We start from the raw sequence: 27,374 nt of genomic DNA, 5'->3' as shown, positions 1-27,374 counted from the left end.
AATTCCCCACAATTTTACTCAAGGTCCCATCCAAAATGCTTAGGCCTGAAAGGCTACTGAATCTTTGATCAGGTCTCCTGGACAGTGTTCTCGAAGCTACGAACATGAGTTTCACCAAACTACGGGAGGCAGTGCAAGACAGGAGTGCCTGGCGTGCTATGGTCCATGGGGTCACGAAGAGTCGGACACGACTAAACAACAACAACAAGTTGAATTGAGGCTGAAAGGCCCCCACCCCATCTAATTAGGAAAAATGGCATGGAAGGGCGCTGACTATTCCACTGTGTCAACATATTCCCAATTTTTGAAAATAGTTTCCCTGAATCTGGGGTACAAAAATATAATCAGACTTGTATTTGCAGATGTGGATTGAAAATGGGAACTTCCATTCTTTAAAACCTTCCTCTCCTTGGCCACCACCAAGACTAAACCAGGGGTTAATACAAATTTCACAACTCTCTCTCTCTCTCTCTCTGCAATTTTACAATGAACTAGGCCAGCACCAGCACTGAAATAGGAAGGACCGCTTCTTTCTACTGAGTTAATGGGCTGTATGCCCACTCTAAACCTTCTATTGCATACAGCCCAGTCCTATGCACGTTTACTCAGAAATCCCATCAATGGATTCAAAATGGCTGGCTTTTGAGTTAGTGTGCAGCCTTGCAGTGTTTTATTACACAAATGATCATAATGATCATTATTATTCTAGCTACAAAAAGGCAGGCCCAATACATTTTGCTACCTGAGGCAGAACAGCTACCCTCCTCCAAGTCAAGGTGCAAAGGTACACAGTACAATCCAAAGTCTGCCAAGTTATTTTGGCACCTTAACTTAAAGGAAACAAAATTCCCACAGGTTCCTCTCCTCCTCTCTGGGAGCAAAACTCCAGAAACAGTAAGTGAACTAGCCAACAATTTGCTTCCTTTTCTTGCCCTCCCCCCACCCTCAAACCAGTCGCCTCAAGATCTCTCTTTCTCACTCTGCCTAACAGTAAGGCCGGCCCCAAACGCATCCTCGCCAGCCTTGGACACCACCAGGCCCCTTTTCGCTCCAGTTTTTATTGCCAGGCTTCCGCGCCTCGGGGTTTCAGGGGGAAGCAGCAGCAGCAGGCACGCAGCCTGCCATTCTCCCTGCCTGCTGCGGAACAGCTCTGCCTCTCGGACCAAAGCAGGAACACGGAAGCCGCCTAAGCCGCGAGCAGCATCTGCTGCAACCCCTGGCAGGCGCTCCGAAGCGAATGCGCTGGCGGCGGCGGCGGCTGCTGCTGCCCGCCGTTTCCTTGGAGGGAGATGGAGCGCGCGCCCAGCGACCCCTCTCCTCCTCCTCGCCGCCTGCCAGCTGGGCTGGCGGATGGGAGGGAGCGGGGGAGGGGCAGGGGCGGGTGTGGGGAAGGGGGGGCAGGGCTGCCTGCTGCAGTCACTCTGCTGCCACATGCCCCAGTCCCGGGAGGGAGAGAGAAAAAGAAGGCGCTGCTCCGGCGGAGGGATACAGCGCGCCGTATAAAAAGCGCGCCGCGCAGCCTCACACCTACAGCATTTTTGGCGAAGCGAGGAGGCAGCGAGAGCTGAGAGCAGCCGCCCGCCTTCGGCACCTTCGCCCGTGCACAGACAACCGCCATCACCAGCCGCAATGGTAGGTAGCTTTGGACCTGCGAGGAGACGTGCTGATCTAGGCAATCGATAACTTTCCGGGTTGCTTTGGAGCTGGCCTGGAGGAGCACGCGCGGGCTGGCTTCGTTTCGCATTTTTGCAAAAATGGACGAAGAGCATCTGGATCGGCTTGGGAGCGATGGAGGTGGCCGGCTTGCTTTTTTTTCTCTTCCCCTCTTCCTTTCTCCCCTTTACTTTCTCGGAAGTTGCTGTTGCGGCGAGATCCTCTTGGCTGCTGCTGGCTGGAGCCTAACCGGAGCCCGGCTTCTTCTTCCCCTGCCGCTCCCATGCATTTGCTAGCTTCGGCGGCTGCGCCGGGGACTCGATCAGGCCCTCGTCCCGGAGCTCGGCTGGCGAGCTTGTGTGGCTGATCTTCGCGTTGGAGAAGGGTGGGGGGCGCAGCTGGATCGCCGACCCTCTTTGGGCACAGCTGGCCAGGATCGACCGTCTCTTTCGCCTGCCTTCCCCCACCCCATTCACGGCTGCCTGCGCTGCGGGGTCTGCTCGGATGCCCTAAAGGGGGGGAGGGAGAACTGACTTGCTCTCCTGACCCTTGATCCTTCTTGCCCAACCCAAATCTTCACCCTCCGACTCCGCCACCCACGTACCCTCTTCCCAGCTCCGGGGCTCGTTACAGTTCTTGCTTCCTCCCCGCAGCAAAAGGAAGTTTGGGGGGGGGGGAGGATCCGGGGCTGCGGCCGGTTCCTGTCTTTCAGAGAAGCCGCTTGCCCGGAACAGGCGCGCTCTACTTTGCCCCGATGCATGATGAATGCAAGCCGGGTTCCTCGCAGTTCGCGCCTCCGGAGGCTGGGTGGGGATGCTGGAGAGGCCAGCGATCGCGCGGTTTGGAAAGGCTCGGAGAAGCAGCAGCAGCCGACGGCGAGGCCGGCTTGGCTTCGTTTATTTTCTTTCCGCTTTGCATGCGCCCCGGGGCAGATGGCGGAGAAGGCGGCAGCGTGCGCGGGAGGCGCGCCCTGCTGCCGCTGCCCCCGTTGCCCCCCCACTCCACGAGTGAGGGAGTGTTTGAGCCCGCGCCTTGCCCGTGGGCAGACGGTTCCCACGGTGGGGCCTCCGCCTCTCCCGAGGATGGAGGCGGTTGCTTGCGCCTTGCCTGGGGCGCGAGTTTCTCTTCCACACACACACACCCAGCCTCCATCCCCGCACCGGGGAAAGGGGTGTTTATGTTTATAGCTTGCTTGTAGTTAGTTGGATGGGTCCCAGAAGAGTCGTCGGACGGAGGGTTCCTTCTTTGCAGCTGAGGATGGATTGGGGAGCTGAGCTGAGAAGGGATCTAAGCTGTCACCCGAGCCTCCGCGTGGAAAATCGCAAGGCGGAGAGTGGAGAATACAGACTCCGGCGCGGTCTGACTTCCTGGGGACACAAGACCACTTACTGCAGACCAGGGACACGAAAACACTTGCCTTAGAAAAAGAAAAAGAGCCTCTAGGTTGGACCATAGCTGCCAAGTTATCCCTTTTTTAAAGGGATTTTCTCTGATGCTGAATAGGCTTCCTCGCAAGAAAAGGGAAAACTTGGCAGCTATGGGTTGGACTCTGCAGCCCCTCTAGCGCTCTTTCTCTGGCGGTTCCTTTTCAGCCTGTGCTAATGAGTGAAATGAAGACTTTTTATTTTACCTCCCAGGTTATATAGAACCAAAGAGAGGTGGGGTTTGTGTTCCTTCCAGATTGCCAAGTGCATTAGGCAAGGGTGTGATCTTCAGTGCATGGCATAGCTGTGGCTGCAGATGGGGGCAAGGCTCCCTACCTTAACACAAATATAAAAATCCAAAGATTTCGGAATATATGAGGCTATAGCAGACAGAGATTTTCCCTTGGAGGGTGGGGAAATTGGAAAAAACAGGCTTTGCTAGAAGGAGGTGGCAGTTCAGAAGGAAGATGGAAACAATCCCAGTTCCTCCACCAGCTGCACTGCGCAGGGGGGGAACATCTGCAGTTATTGCGCTGTTTCTCCTTCTCCCCCCACCCCTTTCCCCAAGCCCCTCAAGCGCAGCAGTGCTCAAAAAGCCTTGGGTGATGGCAGCATTACATCATGTCTCCACCTCTTCTTCCTCTCCGGTCTCCACCCTGACCGCAAGAGGCAGCGAGAGTAGCGGGTGAAAACCTGGGGGTGGTTTTAATATGGACTCTATTAATCAGTTTCCTGTAAGCCTCAAGGAAGACACTGAAATGAAATTGCTACCTAAGGAGGATCCAGATAAGGTTTAGGTGGGCGTGAGAAGGAAGGTGCACGATCTGCGTACAGGAAAGTGTGTTAGAAGCATAATTGGCAAGATGGGGGTGCCACGAAAAGGATGGGTCACCGGTGGACTCCTGTTAGTGTCAAACAAACAGATTTATTGCTTGTGCAGTAGCTGCTTAAGGGGAAGCCTTTATTCCTCTTTTGCACCATGGAAGTGAACTACTTTTTGTGCCATTTTTTGTTTCGTTTTTCTGTGTAACTTGAGTTAACCTCATCCAATGCTGAATTGAGGGTCCCGTCCCCCCAAGAGCATTTATTAGGTTTTTCATTCAGGCTTTTCATTCAGCCTTTGCCCCTCTTTTTCTTTCTTTCCACAGCAAGACACCAGATATTTGCTGCAATATTGTGACGTCTTGGGGTGTGTGTGTGCTCTGGGTGGAAATCTCTGCTTCGGTTTCCTGGAGCAGAGAGGATAAGGCTTTGCATGGCCAGATATGAATATGGGCCACGCATGGTGGATCTCCTGCTCCCCCTTCATCCTGTTTAGGAAGGGTGACATCATCAGACCCGACAGCCCCCCCTTTCCTCCTTAATTACTTTGATGGGTGGGGTGGCTGCTTCTAGACATTATCTGCTACCCGGCCATAGCCAGGGCACTCTGTGTTTTGTGCCTGCCAGAAAAGGTTGGCAAACAGGGATGCTGCATAATGTAGCAACTTGCAAGTACAAAACCTAGATTATTATCCTTCACATCTCAGGCAGAGTGTTTCCTACACTCTTGCTTCTGTTGATTTGCATCTTTTCCCCTCCTGTTAGGTGTGGCCCTGTTTCCTGTTCTGCATTGCTCTGATATGTTATGTAAATCACTATGTCAACTTGCCTCACTGGAGGGAAATCCACTGCTGGAGTTCTGGGTGGAGATAGGACAGGGTTTCACTTTTAGGTGCCAGCCACAAATGCTGTGGGTTTTTTGTTTTTGTTTTTTTTAAAAAAAAGAATAGAAAAGCCTGCTTTGGAATGACCTCAATTCAATGGCAAGCCACTGCATTGGTAAATCGGTGGTTGCCAACAAAGGCTTCCAAACCGCAGCTGTGTTTTTGACGCATATGTTCATCTTCAAAGCCCACCCGCAGCAGCCATTTAGCTGTGTCTGTCTGAACTGTCTTGGTGGGGTTTGACCCTGGCAGTGTCAAGACACCTACCTTATGTGAGGTGGAGGAAGTGTTTTCAAGACTGCAGGAAGGCAAATTTATTTCTCGGGGGCATGGATGTGATCTGCCCCAAGTTAAGCTTTTCTTTCTCGCTTTTGCCAGAGTTATGTACATAATTTGCATGCCCCACTGAAATTGACAGAGACTTAATAGTTGTTCTAAATGCTGCTTGGGTTGTGCTCTGTACTCTTCAGCACACTGACCTGCTAAAACGCAATCCTGTGTTTGTCTTAAGTAGTGATATCTGAGTATGCAGAGTGCTAATGTCAACCAAAGGCCTCAGCTGCCTTAAAATTGGGACTTTATCCCAAAACGGAGAGCAAGCTTTTAAATTAGTCCTGAATATGTCTTACTGTGGTCGGTTTTTAGAGGGAGCATTGCTAGATGGCCCACATCATGCATTGCATCATGCTAAGACCAACGGCCTCTTGGCTGTAATGAAACCATGATACGAAATTAATCTGGGTAGGATCTGTTCCTTGATCACTGATGTTGCAGGTTCTTGCTTCCCTGTCTTGGCAAGCTACCATTCTGGCTGGGCACCCTGTGCACGCTCCTGCTGTGCTGCCTCAATCCTGTTTGTTCTCCCTTTAGTGGACGGAGCGATGATTTTGTTGCCAATCGCTTCTGGATGTGCCAAACATTAACATAACATTATGTCGCCTTGCCTCTGAATTGCAATTGCATCTTGTGGTTTTGACTGACATAGCTACAGGTAAAAACAATGTTCTGAAATACTTTTCTATTCTTTACGTAGGCCGATCAGCTGACCGAAGAACAGATTGCTGGTAAGTATCCTAATTGGAGGGAGATGGTTTCTGTTGGCCTAGCAACCTATTCTGAATACAAAAATATTGCAGAACATTCTTGGTGGCTGCTATCGCTTGGCTGTTTCTCAGGATGGTACATTCCTATCTGAGTAGGTTGATTTTTTGGTTTTTTTATAAAAAAAATGGGCAGGAAAATGTTTCCCACTTTGTACTATATTTCTTGAACATATGCATAATATATTAATTTATCACCATTGTCATTTAAACATACTGGTTGATCATGCATCCCTTGTCACTCTTCTTGTGCATGATACAATTACGGTATATCTGGATCAAGGAAAATGGTTGCAGCCAATGTCAGTTCTACTCAAGAGTAAACCCACTGATGTGAATAACTTTGGTCCATTAGTGTCCGTGGGTTTACTCTGAGTAGAATTTACTTCGATACAACCCAAGGAGGGAAATAGTAGAATAGATGGATTTGTTTGACTCTTTCTGTACATGTGCAATAACGAAAATAACAAAATAATCACTTACTTGAAGATAAAATGCCCAGGAGCTGGCAGTTACTCTTGTCAGTTGGTAATCATGAAATAGGTACTCATTCGAAAGTTCAGATAGGTAGAAGTTGCACAAAGCAAGCACAAAATCACCCAAAGTCCATAAGGATCACTCAGTGGAGTACAGAAGACTGGCTTTCCCCAGATCTGATTTGCCAGTTCTTGAGTCCAATAGGCAACCCACAATAATAAATACAGCACATGCATTTGGACAATCCTCAAAACCCTTGATTGGAGAACTGCAAATTCCCTTCTCCTCCCACATGGAACTTAATTCCAGGCTTAATCAAACCATAGTTTCTGCTCTGTTTGTGCAGGACTAGGACTAGAGGAAGGCTATTGCACCGTCTTGTGGGCAATTGCACTGACTAGGGCGGCCTCCCGACATTTCGGATTACAACTCCCATCAGAAACAGCCAGCATAGCTGTTGGTTGGCAGAGGCTGAACTAGATCAAGTGTGGGCTGTCTTCTGCTTCTCCTCCCTTCTAATCCATTTTCCATCCCTATGCATTTTATTCTTGTCAAACCCCACAAGCTGATGTAGCACAGTGGCTAGAAGACTGAGCTGTGATATGAATTAGGATGTCTTTGGTTCAATCCTCACCTCTGCCATGAGTTAACTTGAAACATTGTTGGATGGCGACGACGCTGTTGGGCTGAGATTGCTAGAACCTCTATGCATATTAGGATCTTTTAAACAGTTATATAGGAAACTGTTTAATATAAAATCAGACAATTAGTCACTTTAGCCTAGTGCTCTGAACAGTAGTGGCTCTCTTTCAGATTTGGGGGTTGGTGTCTTTCTCAGCCCTACTTTAAGATGCCAAGGATCTAGAGTGGATCTTTTTGTATGCAGAGCATGTGCTCTGTCAATGAGCTTTGGCACTTCTCTAAAAGACCTGATGATGAACTGTTACTAAAGAACATAAGCACCTTGCTGAACCAATTCGAGAGTCCATCCTGTCCATAACTTTTTGCAACAACCCCAGCAACAAAAATTGGCCAGTGGTTCATTAGTAGACCACCATATAACATCTGCTCACCCCTGGACCAAAACATGGTAGTTCATGCAGTCGGAACCCAAGCATTGCTGGTTTGATGATGTGCATTTTGTGAGACGGATGCTTATTAACATATACTTAACAGTTCCTCCAGCTTGGTATGAATTGCTCCAAGCACAGTAATGTAGTATAGTGGCTGAACTCAGAAGCCGGCTATGAGTCTACTTGGGCATACCTCTCCCTCCCTGCTACCCAGTCCCCTGCCCTGCAGCATACAGAGATTAGAAACCCATTTTGCTGGGTTGTTCTATGGATTGTGTTGTACTGAGTACTATGAAAACATTCTTAAAGTGTTAAGTATTGTTGTTTAATATCAGTGGTGCAGAGGCCTTTATATAACCATGTCTACCATGTCTTGAGTGCAACAGCTGGTCTTAAAGACAATTTTAGGTTTTTTTTTAAAAAAAGAAATATTATTTTTGTTTTGTTTGAAGACTAAGAGCTCAGTGTTAATTGACAGCTTGTCTCACCATAAAGACAATTCCTGTTCATCAGTTACAACAAACTGGACTTATTGACTTGAATATTTTTGAGCCATAGTGAACGGTTTTGGATGTGAGAGACTTTTGAGGTTCAAATCTCCACTTGGCCATGATTGCTTATAAGGTTCTCTGCTGTCTTTCAACCTGACAGGCTTCGGGCTTGAAGTGGGTGTTGTGAAATTGCATTTAACACACACACTCTGCTGCATTGTATGCTAAAGAATTATGCTGGCTGGTTAAAGAAATAAATTGTGGTTAATGTATTATTTGAACAACTGACATTAACTAGGGGAGGGTAAAAAAGATGTTAACCCGAGAGACATTGACTCTGAACAGAGGTTGCTAGTGGTTACAGAAGGAGTTTGGTGTAACTGTCCCCTGGTTACCACATAACACTGGGCTATGGCTTGTGATCAGTTTGAATGTGTGAGCCCAGCCCAAGCAGACTAGCCATGATCTGCTTTCTGCCAACAAACAACAGTGGTTTGTTGTTGGTCTACAAACTATGGCTTGTCTTTAAGCTATGGTTTGGACCCAACAACCTTGTTTAACCCTGTTTTTTGGCTGCCCCATCCCAGATCTTTACCAACCTACAAAGGGGTGAGACATGAGCTGCTGTGAAACAAACCAAACCTGAGAGAAACACGACAAGGTTTGTTTGGTCATCTGTGAAACCACTTCGGTTGAATAAACTTTGATTAAAACAAACCATGGATTAGTGTTATGTGCAAACACTGCCGTTGGAAATGTACTTTTCTGCCTAACAATCTGTAATGCCAGAACTGTTTGTTTCACACCTGTATCCCACCTTCCCCAATTTACTCAGAACATGGGAGTTAGTTGCACAGCACCCATATAACATAGGTCGGGCTGAGAGAGGGAGATTGGTCCAGGTAAGCTTCCTGGCTGAGTGGGGTTTTTGAAACCCCAGTCTGGTACCCTCCTTTTTTGGACTACCATCATCATTGGTCATGCTGTCTGATTGGAAGTGTATTGCAAAACCTCTGGAGGATGCCATGTTGGGACAGGTTACAGCCCATGCTGTCTCATTTACTCCCAACAACAAACAGTATCCATAGGACAAGCAAATTGATACTTCCAAGCAAGGTATTAAAACAGTTTTATGCAGCATTGGTGTCCAGTAATGTAGCTCTGTATATTCTCAATCAGATTTGCATATGTAAATTATCAACAAGGTTGAACATGGTCTTAATTTGTCTGCGGGGGATCATCGTTTGAACTAAGCAGTTTACAGCTGAGAATACCCTTGGTGTCAGTCACGGTGCTAAATTGCGACGGGTCTTTTTTCTGTCCTCCAGAGTTCAAGGAAGCCTTCTCTCTATTTGACAAAGATGGTGATGGCACCATCACAACAAAAGAACTTGGGACAGTCATGAGGTCGCTGGGTCAAAACCCAACAGAAGCAGAGCTACAAGACATGATCAATGAGGTAGATGCTGATGGTAAGCATTTTGAAGAGGTGAACTTCTTACCATTGCTGCATTAACATAGCGCCTCAATTTTGGAAATGTTTAGTTGTAGAAATCCTATGAAACGCTGGATTTCTTGTTCAAAATGCTTTTAAGCTCCTACTAAGTACAGCTATGACTTAATAAATGGTTATTCGTACATAAATCATGGTGGCATTTTAGGTGAACAGGTATAGGGATGTGTGTGTGTGTGTGTGTGTGTGTGTGTGTGTGTGTGTGTGTGTGTCTACTGGGAATTTCTCTCTTTTTAGGTTGGCTCAAGGTAAAATATAGTGGTGCCATTACTTTTCTTGATACTGTCCAGATCAGTTGACATATTAGTACTCCTCTGTTCTTCTTTGGTCAGACCTCATCCAGAATTCTGCATCTAGTTCTTGATCCTGCAGTTTAAGAAGGATATACAGTATATTAAATATAATTCACCTGGAGGAGAGTGACAAAGTTGGTGAGTTTCCTGGAGAGGAATTTCTGGTTGGCTACTGTGAGCATCAGATGCTGAACTAAATGGGCTATTGACCTGATTCATCAGGATAAGAAATTCTGTGAGGAAAGGTTGAATGAGTTGAATTTTTGGTCCAAAGAATATGTTGCTTGACTCTAGTTGCCAGGGATAATAGGAGTTGTAGTCCAGCAAAAATTGGGAGGGCCAAAGGTCTAGAGTAAAGGAAGAAATGAATGACGAAACAAATTTGTTTCCTGCTGCTCCAGAGGGTTGGAACTGAACCTGTGGATTCAGATGGCGAGAAAGAGGATTTCAGTTAAACATTAGGAATAACTTCCCAATGTTATTATTTAATTTCTTTACCACTTGGAATATTAAGAACAGTGGTACCTCTACTTACAAATAACTCTACTTGCGAATTTTTCTACTTACAAATGGAGCTCCGTCCGCCATCTTGGATGCGGTTTAGATAGGATTTTTTCTACTTACGAATTTTTAGATAGGGTTGCTTCGACTTACAATTTTTTTCGACTTACAAATGTGTGTTCGGAACGCATTAAATTCGTAAGTACCGTGTTTCTCATATTATAAGACACGTCTTATATTTATTTTTTCCTCAAAAAAAACCACTATGGCTTATTTTCAAGGGATGTCTTATTTTTTTCCTCCTCCTCCTGCCGCGGCCGGCATTGCTGCTGCTCCTATCACTATGTCTTATTTTCGGGGTATGGCTTATATTCCTTGAATGCTTAAAAATCCTGCTATGGCTTATTTTATGGGGATGCCTTAAAATATGAGAAACAGGGTAGAGGTGCCACTGAATATCTCTTAAGTGGTATACAGAAAATTGAAGCAATAACAGAAAATCTAAAACAAAATATTAAAAAATATGCAGTCTCATATAAAATGTTACATTAATATAAAGTTACTAATATATAGAAATCAACTCATTCTCCTTCTGACATACCTTCCCTCTCAGCCTTCAAGTTCTCACCCAAGGCCCAAACAGACTCTCGGCTCACCCACAAAAGTCTCACAATGAGAAGGGTTCCTGGAAACAGCAGACACCATCCTGGTCTCTCACTGTAGATTTGCATTTTATGGGCAAGCCCAAGGTGGATGGTCCTTCCTCAGGCTGCCCGCAGCTATGTCCCACTCAGCTGCACTCTTCACACTTAGTTCAGGTACAGCAGGTTTGTTCATTTTCCCAAAGGGTCCAGATATTATGGGAAAAGAGCCCCCTTCCTCTCACAGCTCTTTCTTGATCCTCTGTTCTCTTCCTCCAATAGTATGAGTTGATTGATAGTGGGGCAGGCTAATAGGTGTTTTTTTTAAGCAGAGGCTGCATGACTACCTATGAGGAATGCTGTAGACTATAGACTACCTTTGATGTCCCTTCCAATGCTTATGATTTGCAGAGCCAGGCAGCTTTCTGGCACCTACCCTATGATCCTCTCGTCTCAGCCTCCTAAAAAAAAACACCTGGAAGGAGGGGGACCAAAAATATATACTGTATGAGAAATTCCTCCTGAAAAAGTCCATGTTGAAACCGCATGGGTGTTGTGCAAGAACTTAGTGACTAAGATCCCAGATGGCACCACAGAGGCTAATTGGAGGTGATCCCAGATGCCTAATGTTTCGTATGTTCTTAATCATGGGTCCCCAACCTTCTTGGGCCAGGGGCCCGCCTGGAAAATCTAAGATTGTTAATGCGCACCACAAATACCCATTTCACAGGACAAAAACTGACTGCGTTCAGAGCCTCATTGCAATACAGTTATACCCCTCCTGCAAACAAATTAAACAGAGGCAAAAGCAGGCAGTTCCTCCCCCGCTGCTTCCAACTAATAAAACAAAACTGCTGGAGGGGTATCACAGAATTCTAGAGTTGGAAGGGACCATGAAGATCATCTAGTCCAACCCTAAGCTTGTGCAGGGATATTTCACTCAACATGGGGCTCGAACCCATGATCCTGAGATTGAGTCTCATGCTCTTAACAACTGAGCTATCCCTCAATCCCTCAGGATAGACAGCCTTGTGGGTAACTAGGGGTGTCTGAGGGTGACATGATGCCCAAGAGTATATGTTGGCAACTCCAGTTCCAAGTAGTATATCTGTTGTGTATATGTATATTGTGAATATATATATAGAATATATAAACATTCTACTGGTGTTACACATACAGTACAGTGGTGCCTCGCAAGACAAATTTAATTCATTCTGTGAGTCAATTCGTTTTGCGAAAAATTCATCTAGCGAATCCCATAGGAATGCATTGAAATTTTATATATTTTTTTGCCCATAGGAACGCATTAATTGAATTTCAGTGCATTCCTATGGGAAACCGCGATTCGCTAGATGAATTTTTCACAAAACGAATTCGTCCAGCGAGGCAACCTCCACTCGAAAAATCTCTTTGTTAAGCGAAAAATTCGTCTTACAGGGCATTCGTCTCACAGCATTTGTTGTATTTTAAAGTTTATTTTTTAAGAGGTTTTTCGTCCTGCTATCGACACCATAAACAGATTACCTATCACTAACATTTGACTAACACATCTTATCCCCATTGGGATTCAACAACAACCATTATTTAAGAAATGGTTCAGTTGGCATCAATTCTACTAAAAAGGGAGGGTAGAGCTTAATTTGAGGGAATTTCTTGGGATTTTGTGGGCCTGTTCAGCAAATTGCTGTTGAAAGCATGGAGCATGTTAAGTCATGTACTAAGTGAAATGGTCACAGAATTGCCCCATTTTAAGGGCAACCAAAGAACATGTACCTATTTCTGGGGGTTGGTAATAGAATTGTTGGCCACTTCTATGTTCTCTTGAACATCATAAGAGCCTGCTTGGTGAGTCCTGCATTCTGTTCTCACTGTTGCCAACCAGATGCTTGTGGGAAACCTGGATGCAGGACCTGAATGCAAGATTTTAATAGTAGAGATGGAAGCTATTGCTTCTGGATCTAAACCTATTGGAGCTTATGAAGTTGCAGGAGTGCCCCTAGTGGGCAGGAGGTGACAACGCTAGAGAGTTCATTTGTTGGCATTGTATTTTCCTAACAATAGCTCAATTCAAAATGCATTGGAACACCTCCTAAACAATCTTAAAGAGTCATTCTGAAGCGGCCCGGCTTCTTACATGTCTAGATCAATACCTGGTCTTTCAACTGACATTGTAAGCTGTAAAGCCCTCACAGCACTTCTAAGTAGTGTCAGTATATTAAATACACCAGTTACCAGCTTGACCCATGGTAGTGATTCAAGGAGAAGAATTAGAGTAGCTCCAAGTTTGCTGGAGTTTCAGGTTGTAATGGCAATCTGGAGAATAATCCTGTTGGAAGGTGAACCAACTGTAAAGGATGTTAAATCAAGTTAGGCTGGTCTCATTCACATATATTAACAGAACAACCATGCTTTTAGGACAGGGATGTGGAACCTCAGGACCAGGGGCTGAGTGCAGTTCTCTAGACCTTTTTGTCCCTCAAGTCTCTCCCTAGCCATGCCCCTTCTCTCCTTCATCTTCCTTTGCACCCTCCTTCAGTGCTTTTGCCTAGCTAGAAAGGGTCCTTGGACTCTGATCATTCTGCTTGCTTTCCTGGATGAAAGATAGAGAGGGGTGTGTGTGTGTGTGTGTGTGTGTGACAACAGCCCTTTGGTACAGAGGTAAAACGGACATCCATTGCTCTGCCCACTTTTGCTTCTGGCCTTACCTACAGCTCTGGCCCATGGCTCCCTGGAAGGCTGCATAATAAGGAATGTTGTGTTCAGGCTGAAAAAATGTTCCCCACCCCTGTTCCTGGTAAACAAGTTGAGATTTGTTAACTTTGAAAGCAAACTCTGTTGTCATAAAGGGAAAAGGAGTGTGTTTGCCATTTTTTAAATAAAGTTTTTTTAAAGTAAGTTTTGCTATAACTTATTCTCTTCTCACCACCACCCCTTTTTAATTTAAAGGCAATGGCACTATTGACTTCCCTGAGTTCTTGACCATGATGGCCCGAAAAATGAAAGACACAGACAGCGAGGAAGAAATTCGTGAGGCATTCAGAGTCTTTGACAAGGTATATTTGGAGGAATTACCTGGGTGTTTGGGCTGTCTGAGTTGCAATGACTTTGTAGAAGGCCATAATCAAATTTTTACTGGGTCACTTACTTGGTCTAATTTACCAAACCAGCTTTTTTGGGAACAATAAATTTTTGGGAACAATAAATATGACAGTTCCCACTGCAAGGGCAAAAGGCATTCTGTTTTTTTTATAAATGATTTTTATTCAATTTTCAAAACACACATAATATAACAAAACAAAAAACATACAATATCACAACAGACACTTTAACACAATAACAACCCTACACATATAACTTTAACGTTCCACCTTTCCCTCCTCCAATTCTTCTTTTCCCTCTTTTTCCAGGGTGCTCTTTAAAATCTTCGAAGCAGCCCCTGAATTTTCTCACCTCCTGAATATATACTTTCAATTCCTGTCTGTTTTCCAAAATTAGTTTTGACAAATTCTCATAGAAGAAATCCATTGTTATGGCTTCCATCTCAGCCTGAAGGTCACGGCAGGGTGAAAACAGGAAATTGTGGGGGGGGGGGTGTATTCAATGTATCCAGATGAAAAGAGAAAGTAAAAAGTATCCTCCATTTTAATGTCGCAATATATTCCTGCAGCACTGACTCGGGGTGTCACTTACAAGTTCAAATCTTCAAACTTTGCAGGGCTTTAAAATATAGTCAAATTCTTCCCCCCTTCCCCCGCATCTGAAGATTTCATCCCTTCCTTTGGCAGTTTCGCAACTTTTTAAGCTGTTTTCAGACTTCCGGTATACGTCCTTGCTTCCTAAATTCCTCAGTGGATAGGGACCGGCTTCCCTTTTTTAAATCCCTTTCCCGTGGCCAAATTTTTTCAAATTGATTCAAATAAATCAGTACTCACGGTAGAGTCCTTTAAACAAATTTTCCTTTGGAAGAATTGAGCACTCAAACCCCGCAGTCCTGCAGCTTCGTGCTGTCAAAGGGAACGATCTTAATCCAAATGCGCTGCCGCTCCGACCTCCTCGCTCTCAGGGGCTCAAAACAGAGCCTTGCCTGGGAGGGGGGAGCAGCTTTTGCGCCCAGCCGGATGTCTATGTCCCCAGAACGCTCAATCTGGGGTTTTTCCGGGGGTCCGCTTCAGCAAAAGCCATTCTGGAAAGCTTGAAGGAGGACCATACAACCATTTTGAGATGAGCATCTACAAAAATATAGAACATGACAAATGTCAGACAACCAGGATTGACTGATGTTTCCTGAGTACATGCTCTGTGGCAAATTGTTCGGTTTGTTGCTCTGTAATGTGTGAAATGACTCTTCCCCTTAGACTCAGCGGAATTATCAGTAAGGGAGGAGGAAAGCTTGTTGCATCAGTATTTATCCCATTGAATGAGGTTAGTCTGAGAGAGGGTAACTTCCCCATGGAGGGTTGTGGCTATGTAAACAACTGAGGCCTAGTCTCCCTGGCCTAAATTTGAATATCTGGTCCCCACTGCATGTAGTGCTCCTTGTGAAGCAAATTCCCCTGTATTGATGTGTAAAGGGCTCTTCCCAAACCGTGATCTCATGTCTGAAATAGGCCAATGACTCAACAATGCAAATTTGCCCTGATTTTTAGTAATAACCCCCACCACCACCACCACCACCACACACACTGGACTTCTCTGTACTGTTGGTATACCAGATAACATCAATTGCAGGGTTCTGGCTTAAATAAAATGCCCTGCTAAATAGGGGGGGGGGAATCTGAGGAACTACATGATTAGTGCCATATATACCCAGCAGGACTTCTGGACCATCTTTTTTTAAATAGCAGTTTCCCATCCTGCATGAATCCTGTTTTAAAAACTGGTTCAGGGGATTTCAAAAGTGGTTAGTAATGCCATTGGCTTGTGGCTGATATTCAAAAAGAAAAATATTAAGTCTTTGTGAATGATGTGAAGCTGATTGTGTGAACCAGGTTGGGGTGTGACCCCAATAATTTCAGTGTTATTTACTTCCATGATCTTATTCTGTCACAGTCTTGATTTGTTCCCTTTGAATGGGAGTTGTGGGGAATATCCCACCACTCCCAGCTTTTACTAATCATTGGACTTGCCTGTAGATTGGAGTCAGGGGGTGGGAACCTCCCACCAAATGAAGCAAAACAATGACCCCAGCAGCTTCCCTTGCATCAAGAGTTTTGCATCAAAGAGTTTTGTTAAATGATTATTCAATGGCTATCTTTACATTTCTTAAGTGGTTCCATACTAGAGGTAGCTTCATAAGGCGGGCAGAGAGGTTGTGGACACAATTTTGATGTTAAATCTGTTTCCTAAATAATTGTTCCATCAAGGTAACAAAAATAAGTGGCTTGAGAAGTGCAGCTTGTTGAGTCAGACTTCAGTTCCTTAGTTCCTTGGATGAAAAGTGGGATAGGAATGTAGTAGGATTTTTAGTTGGCTTGAAAAGTTCAGAGTGGGTGACAACCTCCACTGGGTTTTTTTCAAAAAATCTTTACCGTAATCTCAATCCTCTGTCACTTGTTTTTCCAGGATGGCAATGGTTACATCAGTGCGGCAGAACTACGTCATGTTATGACAAACTTAGGAGAGAAGCTAACGGATGAAGAAGTAGACGAAATGATCAGAGAAGCAGATATTGATGGAGATGGACAAGTCAACTATGAAGGTGAGGTGTGGTTTCCTCTGTAGCTATTTATTAGCACTGTGCAGGAATAAGGAACACAGGGCCTTCCAGATGTTGTGGGACGTCAATTCTTGTCTACCTTAGCCAGCATGGCAAGTTGGAGGTGAGGGAAGTTGTGGACAAGCAACAGCTGGAGGACCAGTGGTTCCCCATCGATGCCCTAGTATAGTGTTTCTCAAACCTGGGTTTCCAGATCTTTTTGGACTACAATTCCCATCATCCCTGACCACTGGTTCTGCTAGCTAAGGATGATGGGAGTTGTAGTCCAAAAGCTAGAGACCCAAGTTTGGGAAACCCTGCCCTACTAGAAGATGTAGGTTGCTCACTTTCTTTGCTTGTCCCATAATTTCAGTGTTTGCCGAAAGCTATTTATAGTACTTGCTTTCAAAATGCATTAAAAGTAGTGGGATTTTTTTTGTCTCTTTCAGAATTCGTACAGATGATGACTGCAAAATGAAGAGACTTCCTTTCACCTTTTTTTTTTCCTCTAGAAGAATCAAATTGAATCTTTTACTTACCTCTTGCAAAAAAAATATAATGTTCATTTATTCATTCTGTTTCTGTATAGCAAAACTGAATGTCAAAATACCTTCTGTCCACAAACTGCATGTAATGGTTGGTGGTCCTGTTCCCAAAAAAGATCGAGTTAAACTTATCAGTTTTTTCCAATATAAATAATTGTACTACCTTTTAAAAATAAGAAAGCACTTAGTGAACTCAAAGTTCCATTTGCTAATGACAATTACACTGTTTGGGCTCGCCAGTTTTTCATGCATGCAGCTTGAAAATTGAGCACAGTCAGATGTTTGTATTAAAACAGTTTTAAAAAAAAGAGAGGGAAAAAACACACCAAATCTTAAAAAAATATATTAAATAATCATCCACTCTTTTGTCCAAAAGTGGATTCTGGCTCAATTTGTAGTTATAAAATTGTCATAGCTGGTTTACTTTCAAATTGGTCTATACCTCAGGATGGTATGCAGCAAAAATAGTTGAAGGATGCAAAATGTTTAGAAGGAATCTTTAGAAGGATGCAAAATGTTTAGAAGGAATCCCCCCCCCCAAAGGTGGAAAAGATTATCCTGTATGTAGAAGCAGTGTCCTCTCCCCCCCCACCCCCAAATGCAGCGGAGGTTATGGGTGGCATGTCTGTTAACATTAGTTTTAATATTGTCTGCATTGCACTATTGTGAAACGGGTGTTGGGCTGTTACCGTTCACAAAACTTTTATTTTTTATTTAAAAAAAGAGAACCTCCATCAAGGGGCGGGAGCATTTTTTGGACATACAACTCTCTCTCTCCTTCTCTCTCTCTCTCTCTCTCTCCCTCCCTCCCCCCCCCTTTTGCATTTTTTAAAAACCTGCCGTAATGAGACTTGGAGCTGGCGGGGTAGCCTGTGGACTTCAGCACAACTATCAACATCGCTGTTCAAGATATTACAGTTATGTCCATTCCAAGTTGTAAATGCTAGTCTTTTTTTCCAATAAAAGACCATTAACTTAAAGGTGGTGTTACATGCTTCGTAAAAGCCGAAACTATATATCTATATACGTACGTGTATGTGTTGTATATATAATATATATGTATACAGTGTATATATATATATATATATATATATATATATATATATATATATATATATATATATGCACACACACACACATAAATATATATACAATTTGAGAGACGAAACCAAAAAATTAAATAAAGGAGGCAGTAGGAAGGGGAAATAAATGTGTTCTGTGAATGACTTGCTGCTAAATTATAATGCACATGTATGCAATAACTTAACCCGTTTAACGTTTCTTCAAGATGGCAAGAACTGACCTCTTGTAACCCAAGACCTTTGCTATAAATAAATGAACTTGTGCTTGCCTTTCATATTTATGACAATCTTAATTCAGTGGCTTGCAAAACTGGCTTGATTCTAACTCAGCGTTCTGTAGTTTGCAGGGAAGTGGCACTGTTTTTTCTCCTGTCACCTGTGTTTAGCTGGAATGCTGGGCTTTTATATATATATATAGAAAGGGACACTTTTGAAGGTGTCCATGCTCCACCCAAAAAATAAAATGAAATGAAAAATTACTAACCACTCATCCTGTTGGAAGATGCATAGAAGCAAGTTATCAAGCATGATTAAGAATTTGGGTGAGGGTGGAAATGTGGAACAGGCAGAACAGCTTCCAACATGGGAGTCCAACAAAGGTGTGCTAGGAGCAATTTTTAAATACAAATGCAGGGGCTTTCCTTACATGCAGTATTGTTTCTACAGAGAGATCCAAATTACACACTGAAGGACCTCGAACAAAAAAAGGAAGCTGAACTCTGGGACTGCCAGAGTTTCTTGCTCATTTTATTTATTTATTACATTTACCCCTGTTCTCCAAGGAGCTAAAAGTGGTGTACGTGGTTCTCCCTTTCCCCATTTTATCTTCACAACAACCCTGTGTGTTTAGGCTGAGTGAATGACTGGTCTAAGGTCACCCAGCCAACGTCATGCTCAAGTGGGGATTTGAACCCTGGTCTCCCAGGCTCTAGTCTGACACTGTAACCACTATGCCACACAGTCTTGTCTTCTACTTCTAATCCTGGGGAAGCAGAAAGAGATGGAGAACTGAAACCCTGAGCACTGCATTTCCTGTTCAGCTACAACTGCTTTTTAAAGCTTGTTTCTGCAGAACTTGAAAGTTGGGTTCAATAGCAGTATAGAGCTTGGGCAATACCAGTAGCAAGAAAAAATATATACACCAGAATATGTATAGCATAAAACTTCTGTTCTCCTGCATTATCTAGGCTATGCTTCTGCAGAATATGTGTCTGTACTGGGGGAGGTAGGGGACATTGTAAGTAAAGAGTGTGAAGGACAGGGAAAGTTCTCTGGGTGATGCTTCTCACTAGAAGAAACTGCAGCTCTGTAGAATCCTAGTTCCTAAAGACCAGGAATCAAAAGACACATGAAGAACCAGGTGAATGCTTCCTTGCTGCAACAAGACCTAAGGTCACCCCAGCTGTTGGACACTCATGAGCTCTGACCAGTGCTCAGGGTTTATGGAAGTTGTGATCTCAACGATATCTGGAGAGCCGCAGGTCCTCCACTGCTGCTTTATGTTGTTGTTTAGTCGTGTCCGACTCTTCGTGACCCCATGGACCAGAGCACGCCAGGCACTCCTGTCTTCCACTGCCTCCCGCAGTTTGGTCAAACTCATGTTCGTAGCTGCGAGAACACTGTCCAACCATCTCGTCCTCTGTCGTCCCCTTCTCCTAGTGCCCTCTATCTTTCCCAGCATCAGGGTATTTTCCAGGGAGTCTTCTCATGAGGTGGCCAAAGTATTGGAGCCTCAGGTTCACGACCTGTCCTTCCAGTGAGCACTCAGGGCTGATTTCCTTCAGAATGGATAGGTTTGATCTTCTTGCAGTCCATGGGACTCTCAAGAGTCTCCTCCAGCACCATAATTCAAAAACATCAATTCTTCGGCAATCAGCCTTCTTTATGGTCCAGGTCTCACTTCCATACATCACTACTGGGGAAACCATAGCTTTAACTATACGGACCTTTGTCGGCAAGGTGATGTCTCTGCTTTTTAAGATGCTGTCTAGGTTTGTCATTGCTTTTCTCCCAAGAAACAATCGTCTTTTAATTTTGTGACTGCTGTCACCATCTGCAGTGATTAAGGAACCCAAGAAAGTAAAATCTCTCACTGCCTCCATTTCTTCCCCTTCTATTTGCCAGGAGGTGATGGGACCAGTGGCTATGATCTTGGTTTTTTTGATGTTGAGCTTCAGACCATATTTTGCGCTCTGCTCTTTCACCCTCATTAAAAGGTTCTTTAATTCCTCCTCGCTTTCTGCCATCAAGGTTGTGTCATCTGCATATCTGAGGTTGTTGATATTTCTTCTGGCAATCTTAATTCTGGCTTGGGATTCATCTAGTCCAGCCTTTCGCATGATGAATTCTGCATATAAGTTAAATAAGGAGGGAGACAATATACAGCCTTGTACTCCTTTCCCAATCTTTCCCCACTTTATAGCTTTCTTTCATTTCCCTGCTTTATAGCAACTCCTAATTGAGGCCACAGTTGCTGTTGCAGATAACTGGCTTACCCACAGCTACTTGGTGGATTTGGTTTTCGGACCTCTTGGTTCCAGGTCTGCAGCAACATGTAAGGGATCTGCAGCCCATATTGGTGGTTAGACAGGTAATACGGTAAATGTGTCGTATTTCCGAATAGGCATGCACTTTAGGAAGCAGCAGGTCATAGCTTACTAGGCTGCATGCCTTTGCTTATTGCACACAGCCGGCCTGCCAAACAAACACTCCCAGGCAGCAAGCTGTGGCGTAGCAAGTTCTGCCAGTTCTCTGCTGCAATATAATAGCGCGCTGTAGCTAACGCTTGCATGGCTGTATTTTATCTATTTTTTGTCCTGCTTCTGTCCTTCAAGGGGATGCCTCTGAAAAGGTTTTTAAGACTTTGCCAATGCTGTGGGAAGAATTAAATGAGGATCTCTCCCTTTGCAGCACACAGAGCATTGGGAGCATTCCATTCCAGTAGGAACAGAAAAACAAGATTGGTGTTAGTGGAGATAGCGACAGCCCCTTCTCATAACATGCCTTTGTGGTGGCATCCGTTGCCCCTGCAGGTGAGGTGATGGGTGAAAATGCACTTCCGTGTCTCAGAGCAGCTGCTACTCCAAACAATGACTCCTTTGCAATCATCAAGTGCTGTAAATGTTACTGATACATACTGATCACAAATGATAAGGATTCCAGTCTCACAATCGCTTGATGTTTTTAAGCATCAGGCCATGCAGAAATTAATGTTAAGCAGAACAAGAACTGCAACAAGAAAGACCTGGTTTTCTATCTCTCGTTAAACAACAGGCAACATGCTCAGTCCTTGTTGGGCCAGTTGGGGCGGGTTTTTGTTGTTTTGCTCCTTGAGAGTTATTTTCTAGTTTGTTTATTTGTTTATTTTTAAATCTACAGACTTGGAGTTCCTGGATAGCTACTGCCGGTCATTGTAGACAAGGTTAGGTTAGATGGGCCCATGGTTGCACTTTGTATAAGGCAGCTTCCTCTGTTCCTACCTTTTTTGTGGGGTTTGTGTGTGTCATCTTTCTAATGCAATGCTTATCTGCTCTGTCAAAAACAACCCTTTCATGAGCAAAAGAGCTTCCCTTCCTCTGCTCCTTTCAATGGAACAGCAACACTTTGTATCCAATCTGTAATATGGAAAATATATTCATGAGGTGGAGATTTTTGAATATATCTTGGTTCATAACAATCCGGGGATCAGGAAGGAATCTGTTGATTTTACTCAGTTTAGTAATCCGGAGGAGTATTTTCATACCTGAGCCTTAAATAGGTGTTTGTGTCTCCCACCGCCATAGTGGAAATCTGCCGGCTTTGCTGGCTTGAGTGAATTTTTGATTTTAAGTGGTTCCGGCTTCTGCTTTCTATCCTGGCATAGCGACACTCACACATGCACACAGATAGCTTCACAGAGCTCCTACTTGCTTGAGCCACACCGATTTATTGCATTGCGGTACAGTGGTACCGTGGTTTAGGAACTTAATCAGTTCCGGAAGTCCGTTCTTAAACCAAAGCGTTCTTAAACCAATGCGTGCTTTCCCAAAGCAGCGGGGGACTCAATTTACAAATGGAACACACTCAACAGGAAGTAGAACATGTTCTGCTTCCGAGGCAAAGTTCACAAACCAAAACACCTACTTCCAGGTTTGCAGCGTTCTTAATCCAAGTTGTTCATAAACTAAGCTCTTCTTAAACCAAGGTGCCACTGTACAATCCTATGCAATGCATTCAGTTCAATGGGGCTTCGTTGCAGGTTCAGTCGGTGCAGGACTGCAGCCTCAACATAAAAATATTGCACGTGCAATTAAGTAAGGCAGCTTTAATTGTTTCCAGCATACACTTCAAAAGAGCCAGTTTCAAAACAAGAGACACTTGCTCCCCGTCCGACAGCAACAGAGCAGCTGCCATCAAGGATTCGCTGCGTCTATGCTACAGTGATTTAGATCTGAGAATATTTGAGCAAAATGTGTATTTTTAAAAGTCCCTTTGAAGAGAAATACTGGGTAAGGCAACAAGAAACTTCAGCAGATGTCTGTGGAAAGTATGAATCATGAATCTCCCAAGGGCGTCACAAGCAACTCCCATGGGACGTATCCCATTGAGGCCACTTCAATATTGTCTCTTCATGTAGTGCAAGGATGAGGAAGTTGTGGCCCTCTGGATGTTGCTAAAACTCCCATTGGTTATGCTGGCAGTGAACAAAGTTGTATTGTAACTTTTGAATAAATGTGTGTGTGTGTATGTGGGTTTTTTTTATTTTAAGAATCGGGGAATTGTTCTTGGGGTGAGCCTTTCTCCTAGGTTAAATACCTCATCGCCATGACAGCAACCGCTGAACTGGTTTCTTCCTGCATGACCAAACAATTCTACAGCCATGAAAACATGACAAAAATGCTCTTGAGCCTGACAAAGGCTGGTCGGAAGGGAAAATCACGCCATGTGCTCATTAAATACTGCCTCCCATAAGCAAGGCGGCAATCCGTGGAGAAGCTCAATGAGGTATTTGCATAGCAACATGCTGGTAAGTATGGGGAAGAGCAGCTTTCACTAGGCAAACAACTGCTTGACTGCCAGATCCTGGTCCATGCAAGAGCACCTGGTCAAGTGATGCAGAGAGACACATTTGAACACTTGGATCCCAAGTGCCTGGATGCTGGGATGGTTAAAGAAAGAGGCATACTTGGATGTTTGCAAATGCCTCCCTCTAAAGCAGAATCAAGCATGATAGACAAGAACTCCCTCCCTCCCTCCCTCCCTCCTTGGAACTGTTGTGCTTAGTGAACCAGATGGGAATTTTGCAGCATCAGCTTCTCTCTAGGGGTTTATAACATCACATGCTGTCTTGCTTCTTTACCCTGGCGAATTAGTGTGAGCTCAGAGAGCTCCTGCAATATGGCAGTTCCAGCTTAGTTCACGCTGGCAAGAATGACACCAGAGAGGTCTCTAATTTAGGGCATAATTAAGTGGTACAGCTGACACATGACCAAAAATTAAGAGAGGCCAGTGGTTGAGCATATATGCTTTCCCAGGTTCAATCTCCGGCATCTGCAGGTGTTGTTGTTTAGTCGTTTAGTCGTGTCCGACTCTTCGTGACCCCATGGACCATAGCACGCCAGGCACTCCTGTCTTGCACTGCCTCCCGCAGTTTGGTCAAACTCATGTTCGTAGCTTCGAGAACACTGTCCAACCATCTCGTCCTCTGTCGTCCCCTTCTCCTAGTGCCCTCCATCTTTCCCAACATCAAGGTCGTTTCCAAGGATTCTTCTCTTCTCATGAGGTGGCCAAAGTATTGGAGCCTCAGCTTCACGATCTGTCCTTCCAGTGAGCACTCAGGGCTGATTTCCTTAAGAATGGATAGGTTTGATCTTCTTGCAGTCCATAGGACTCTCAAGAGTCTCCTCCAGCACCATAATTCAAAAACATCAATTCTTCGGCGATCAGCCTTCTTTATGGTCCAGCTCTCACTTCCATACATCACTACTGGGAAAACCATAGCTTTAACTATACGGACCTTTGTAGGCAAGGTGATGTCTCTGCTTTTTAAGATGCTATCTAGGTTTGTCATTGCTTTTCTCCCAAGAAGCAGGCGTCTTTTAATTTCGTGACTGCTGTCACCATCTGCAGTGATCAAGGAGCCCAAGAAAGTAAAATCTCTCACTGCCTCCATTTCTTCCCCTTCTATTTGCCAGGAGGTGATGGGACCAGTGGCCATGATCTTGGTTTTTTTGATGTTGAGCTTCAGACCACATTTTGCGCTCTGCTCTTTCACCCTCATTAAAAGGTTCTTTAATTCCTCCTCACTTTCTGCCATCAAGGTTGTGTCATCTGCATACCTGAGGTTGTTGATATTTCTTCCGGCAATCTTAATTCCGGCTTGGGATTCATCTAGTCCAGCCTTTCGCATGATGGATTCTGCATATAAGTTAAATAAGCAGGGAGACAATATACAACCTTGTCGTACTCCTTTCCCAATTTTGAACCAATCAGTTGTTCCATATCCAGTTCTAACTGTAGCTTCTTGTCCCACATAGAGATTTCTCAGGAGACAGATGAGGTGATCAGGCACTCCCATTTCTTTAAGAACTTGCCATAGTTTGCTGTGGTCGACACAGTCAAAGGCTTTTGCATAGTCAATGAAGCAGAAGTAGACGTTTATCTGCAGGTAGGACTGGGAAATATCCCTGCAAGAAACCATGGATAGCTGCTGGCAACTAGACAGATCATAGGAAGTTGTCTTCCCAAGGTGGCCTTTAGTTCTGTGATTACCTCCAATATCAGAGGGGCAGTATACAAATATCTTGGTTGCTAGAGCATGAGACTCTTAATCTCAGAATTGTGGGCTTCAGGCCTCCCTTGGGCAAAAGATTCCTGCATTGCAGGGGGTTGGACTAGATCAGTGTTTCCCAAATTTGGGTCTCCTGTTGTTTTAGGACTACAGTCCCCATCATCCCTGACCACTGGTCCCTTCCAACTCTACAATTCTATGATTCTGTGATCCTGAGAGGAAGGGTGCTGCTGTTCTCATGCCCTGTTTGTGGGCATCCTGTAGACATCTGGTTGGCCATTGTGAGAAGTGGGTGCAGGACTAGGTGGGTCTTTAGTCACATCCATCAGGGTTCTTTTTATGGTTATTATGTCCTATTTGCATATTCAGAGAAGGAACCTGTCTCTGCAGGTGAGGGGGGGGGGAAAAGGAAAACTCTCTTCCTGGGAAGCACCATCACTTGGTTGTTGCTATGGCAACATACCTCACTTTTTGAGATGCTGGTGAGACCACTTAGCAAAGGCCATTAACTTAGCAAAGTAACTAGACTGAGTGGTTCATCAGGTTTCCTCTGGTAGATTACCAGCCTCATAGCCACAGGATCACAAGTTTGGAAGGAACCCACGTACATCGTCCAGATTGACCCCCAAATCTATAGCAGTATGTATGTATTTATATGATTTATATTATAAACCACAGGGCAGTTTACAGCAACTTCAAATAAGATGGAAACAATTGCATAAAACCGGAAAATCCTTAAAAACAACAAAACAAAAATTCATAACAAATCACTAGCAGCATCACTCCTTTAATTGGGTCTCTCTTTCGGCAGCCTCCTGGGGCTGCAGTGACTGTGGCTAGTTTGTCAGGGGCTTCCTTCTCAGAAGGAACCACAAAGACATCGGAGGCATTTCAAGGGAGGAAACGGCAAGCCACCACCAGATTTCACCAAAGGCAAAATCAGAAATGAACTTGGCAGCTTCTCCTCAGGGCGAAACATCAAAGGAATTCTGACAGAAGGCTGGGTGTTGTTTTGTTTCTTTTGCCACAGCTAGCTGAGACTTGGGTTGGCCACTGGGCAGATCAAGATAATATTGCTGCAATCTGGACAAATCTGGACAACAGACAGTCTGGAAAAGACACAAATCTGATTGTCAGAACTGGCCCTAATTACAGTAGATATCTTTTCTCCACTTTCTCCTTCTCCTGTACTGATATAACAACTTCCACCCGTCTGTCTGTCTGTCTGTCTGTCTGTCTGTCTGTCTGTCTGTCTGTCTGTCTGTCTGTCTCTCTCTCTCTCTCTCTCTCTCTCTCATTGTGTGTGTGTGCAGTGAGGAAATGAGGGCTATGTGAATTAGGGTTTACAAAAGGAAGGAAATCTAAAAATCCTTATGACAGAATAGAAAGCCATCCACAAAGCTTGGAAGCAGGATATCAAGTTACAAGCATCACATCCTTGGAACAAACTGTCATTGATGGCAAGGCAGTGTTACCTAGCAACTACTAAGTGCGGATTAACCTTTTGTGGGCACATGCATTTGACTTAGCTGGCTCTGGGAAATGTAGCATTGGGCACAACTGTGTTTCCAGCATGTAGACTAACCTCTCAAAAACCAGCTTTTCACTGTGAAGTAGGGAACAATGGTCATTTGCACGGGGAAAGCATGAGCATTAGGCCGAATGGGACTGTCACCCAATTAAAGAAGTCTTAGAGTGTAACCCTCTGTATGCTCACTCAGAATTAAAGCCCCGGTATGGGACGCGGGTGGCGCTGTGGTCTAAACCACGGAGCCTAGGGCTTGCCGATCAGAAGGTCGGCGGTTTGAATCCCTGTGACGGGGTGAGCTCCCATTGCCAACCTAGCAGTTTGAAAGCACATCAAAGTGCAAGTAGATAAATAGGTACCGCTCTGGTGGGAAGGTAAACGGCGTTTCCGTGTGCTGCTCTGGTTCGCCAGAAGTGGTTTAGTCATGTTGGCCACATGACCCGGAAGCTGTCTGCGGACAAACGCCAGCTCCCTCAGCCAGTAAAGCGAGATGAGTGCCGCAACCCCAGAGTCATTCACAACTGGACTTAACTGTCAGGGGTCCTTTACCTTTACCTTTATGTTCCATGAGGCTTACTCCTAAGTGTTCATGGGATTGCACCCTTAGGCCCCACTCCCATACCCACTTTCCTGGGAGTAAGCCCCACTAACTCACTGAGACGTGAATCAGAGTAGGCATGAATAGGACTGCACTGTTTTTAAATGAGTTGTATGAGTTTTAATTGATTTTTCTGTTGTTTAAACCTAGGAAAAAGCAATAGTTGCAAAGCAATAAGGATATTGTTGCATGCCACTCCAATCTCTGAGTCGAAGGATTCCAGGCACACTGACCCAGGGGCCATTTTTCCTTTTGGAAATGAGGCACAGAGGAGACTGTGGTGTC

General features: G+C 44.6%; 1 protein-coding gene across 3 annotated transcripts; it reads left to right on the top strand.

Annotated features, from left to right (window-relative positions):
- Positions 1-1,474: 1,474 nt before the first annotated feature.
- Positions 1,475-18,092, top strand: CALM1 (calmodulin 1). Of its 3 annotated transcripts, XM_035101900.2 has the most exons (6): positions 1,475-1,632; positions 5,817-5,847; positions 9,253-9,396; positions 13,819-13,925; positions 16,435-16,570; positions 17,017-18,092. In XM_035101900.2, exons 1-6 carry the CDS (start codon positions 1,630-1,632, stop codon positions 17,043-17,045), a joined length of 450 nt encoding a protein of 149 aa, XP_034957791.1. In that variant the 5' UTR covers positions 1,475-1,629; the 3' UTR covers positions 17,046-18,092. The 3 variants fall into 3 exon arrangements, with proteins under 3 accessions (XP_034957791.1, XP_034957794.1, XP_034957792.1); XM_035101903.2 differs by lacking the exon at positions 5,817-5,847 and having other exon boundaries at positions 1,507-1,632; XM_035101901.2 differs by lacking the exons at positions 1,475-1,632; positions 5,817-5,847 and adding an exon at positions 5,873-5,978.
- Positions 18,093-27,374: the final 9,282 nt, after the last annotated feature.

The sequence above is a fragment of the Zootoca vivipara genome, chromosome 1 (genome assembly GCF_963506605.1).
Source record: "Zootoca vivipara chromosome 1, rZooViv1.1, whole genome shotgun sequence".
NCBI classification, from domain to species: domain Eukaryota; kingdom Metazoa; phylum Chordata; class Lepidosauria; order Squamata; family Lacertidae; genus Zootoca; species Zootoca vivipara.
Note: the sequence above shows the minus strand (reverse complement) of the source record. Positions and strands in the feature narration are given on the sequence as shown.

What these genes read in the sequence shown, in the direction of transcription:
- CALM1 (XM_035101900.2), top strand. An exon ending in GACCGAAGAACAGATTGCTG is followed by an intron (nt 5,848 to 9,252) that starts GTAAGTATCCTA and finishes TCTGTCCTCCAG; the next exon opens with AGTTCAAGGAAGCCTTCTCT. An exon ending in CAATGAGGTAGATGCTGATG is followed by an intron (nt 9,397 to 13,818) that starts GTAAGCATTTTG and finishes TTTAATTTAAAG; the next exon opens with GCAATGGCACTATTGACTTC.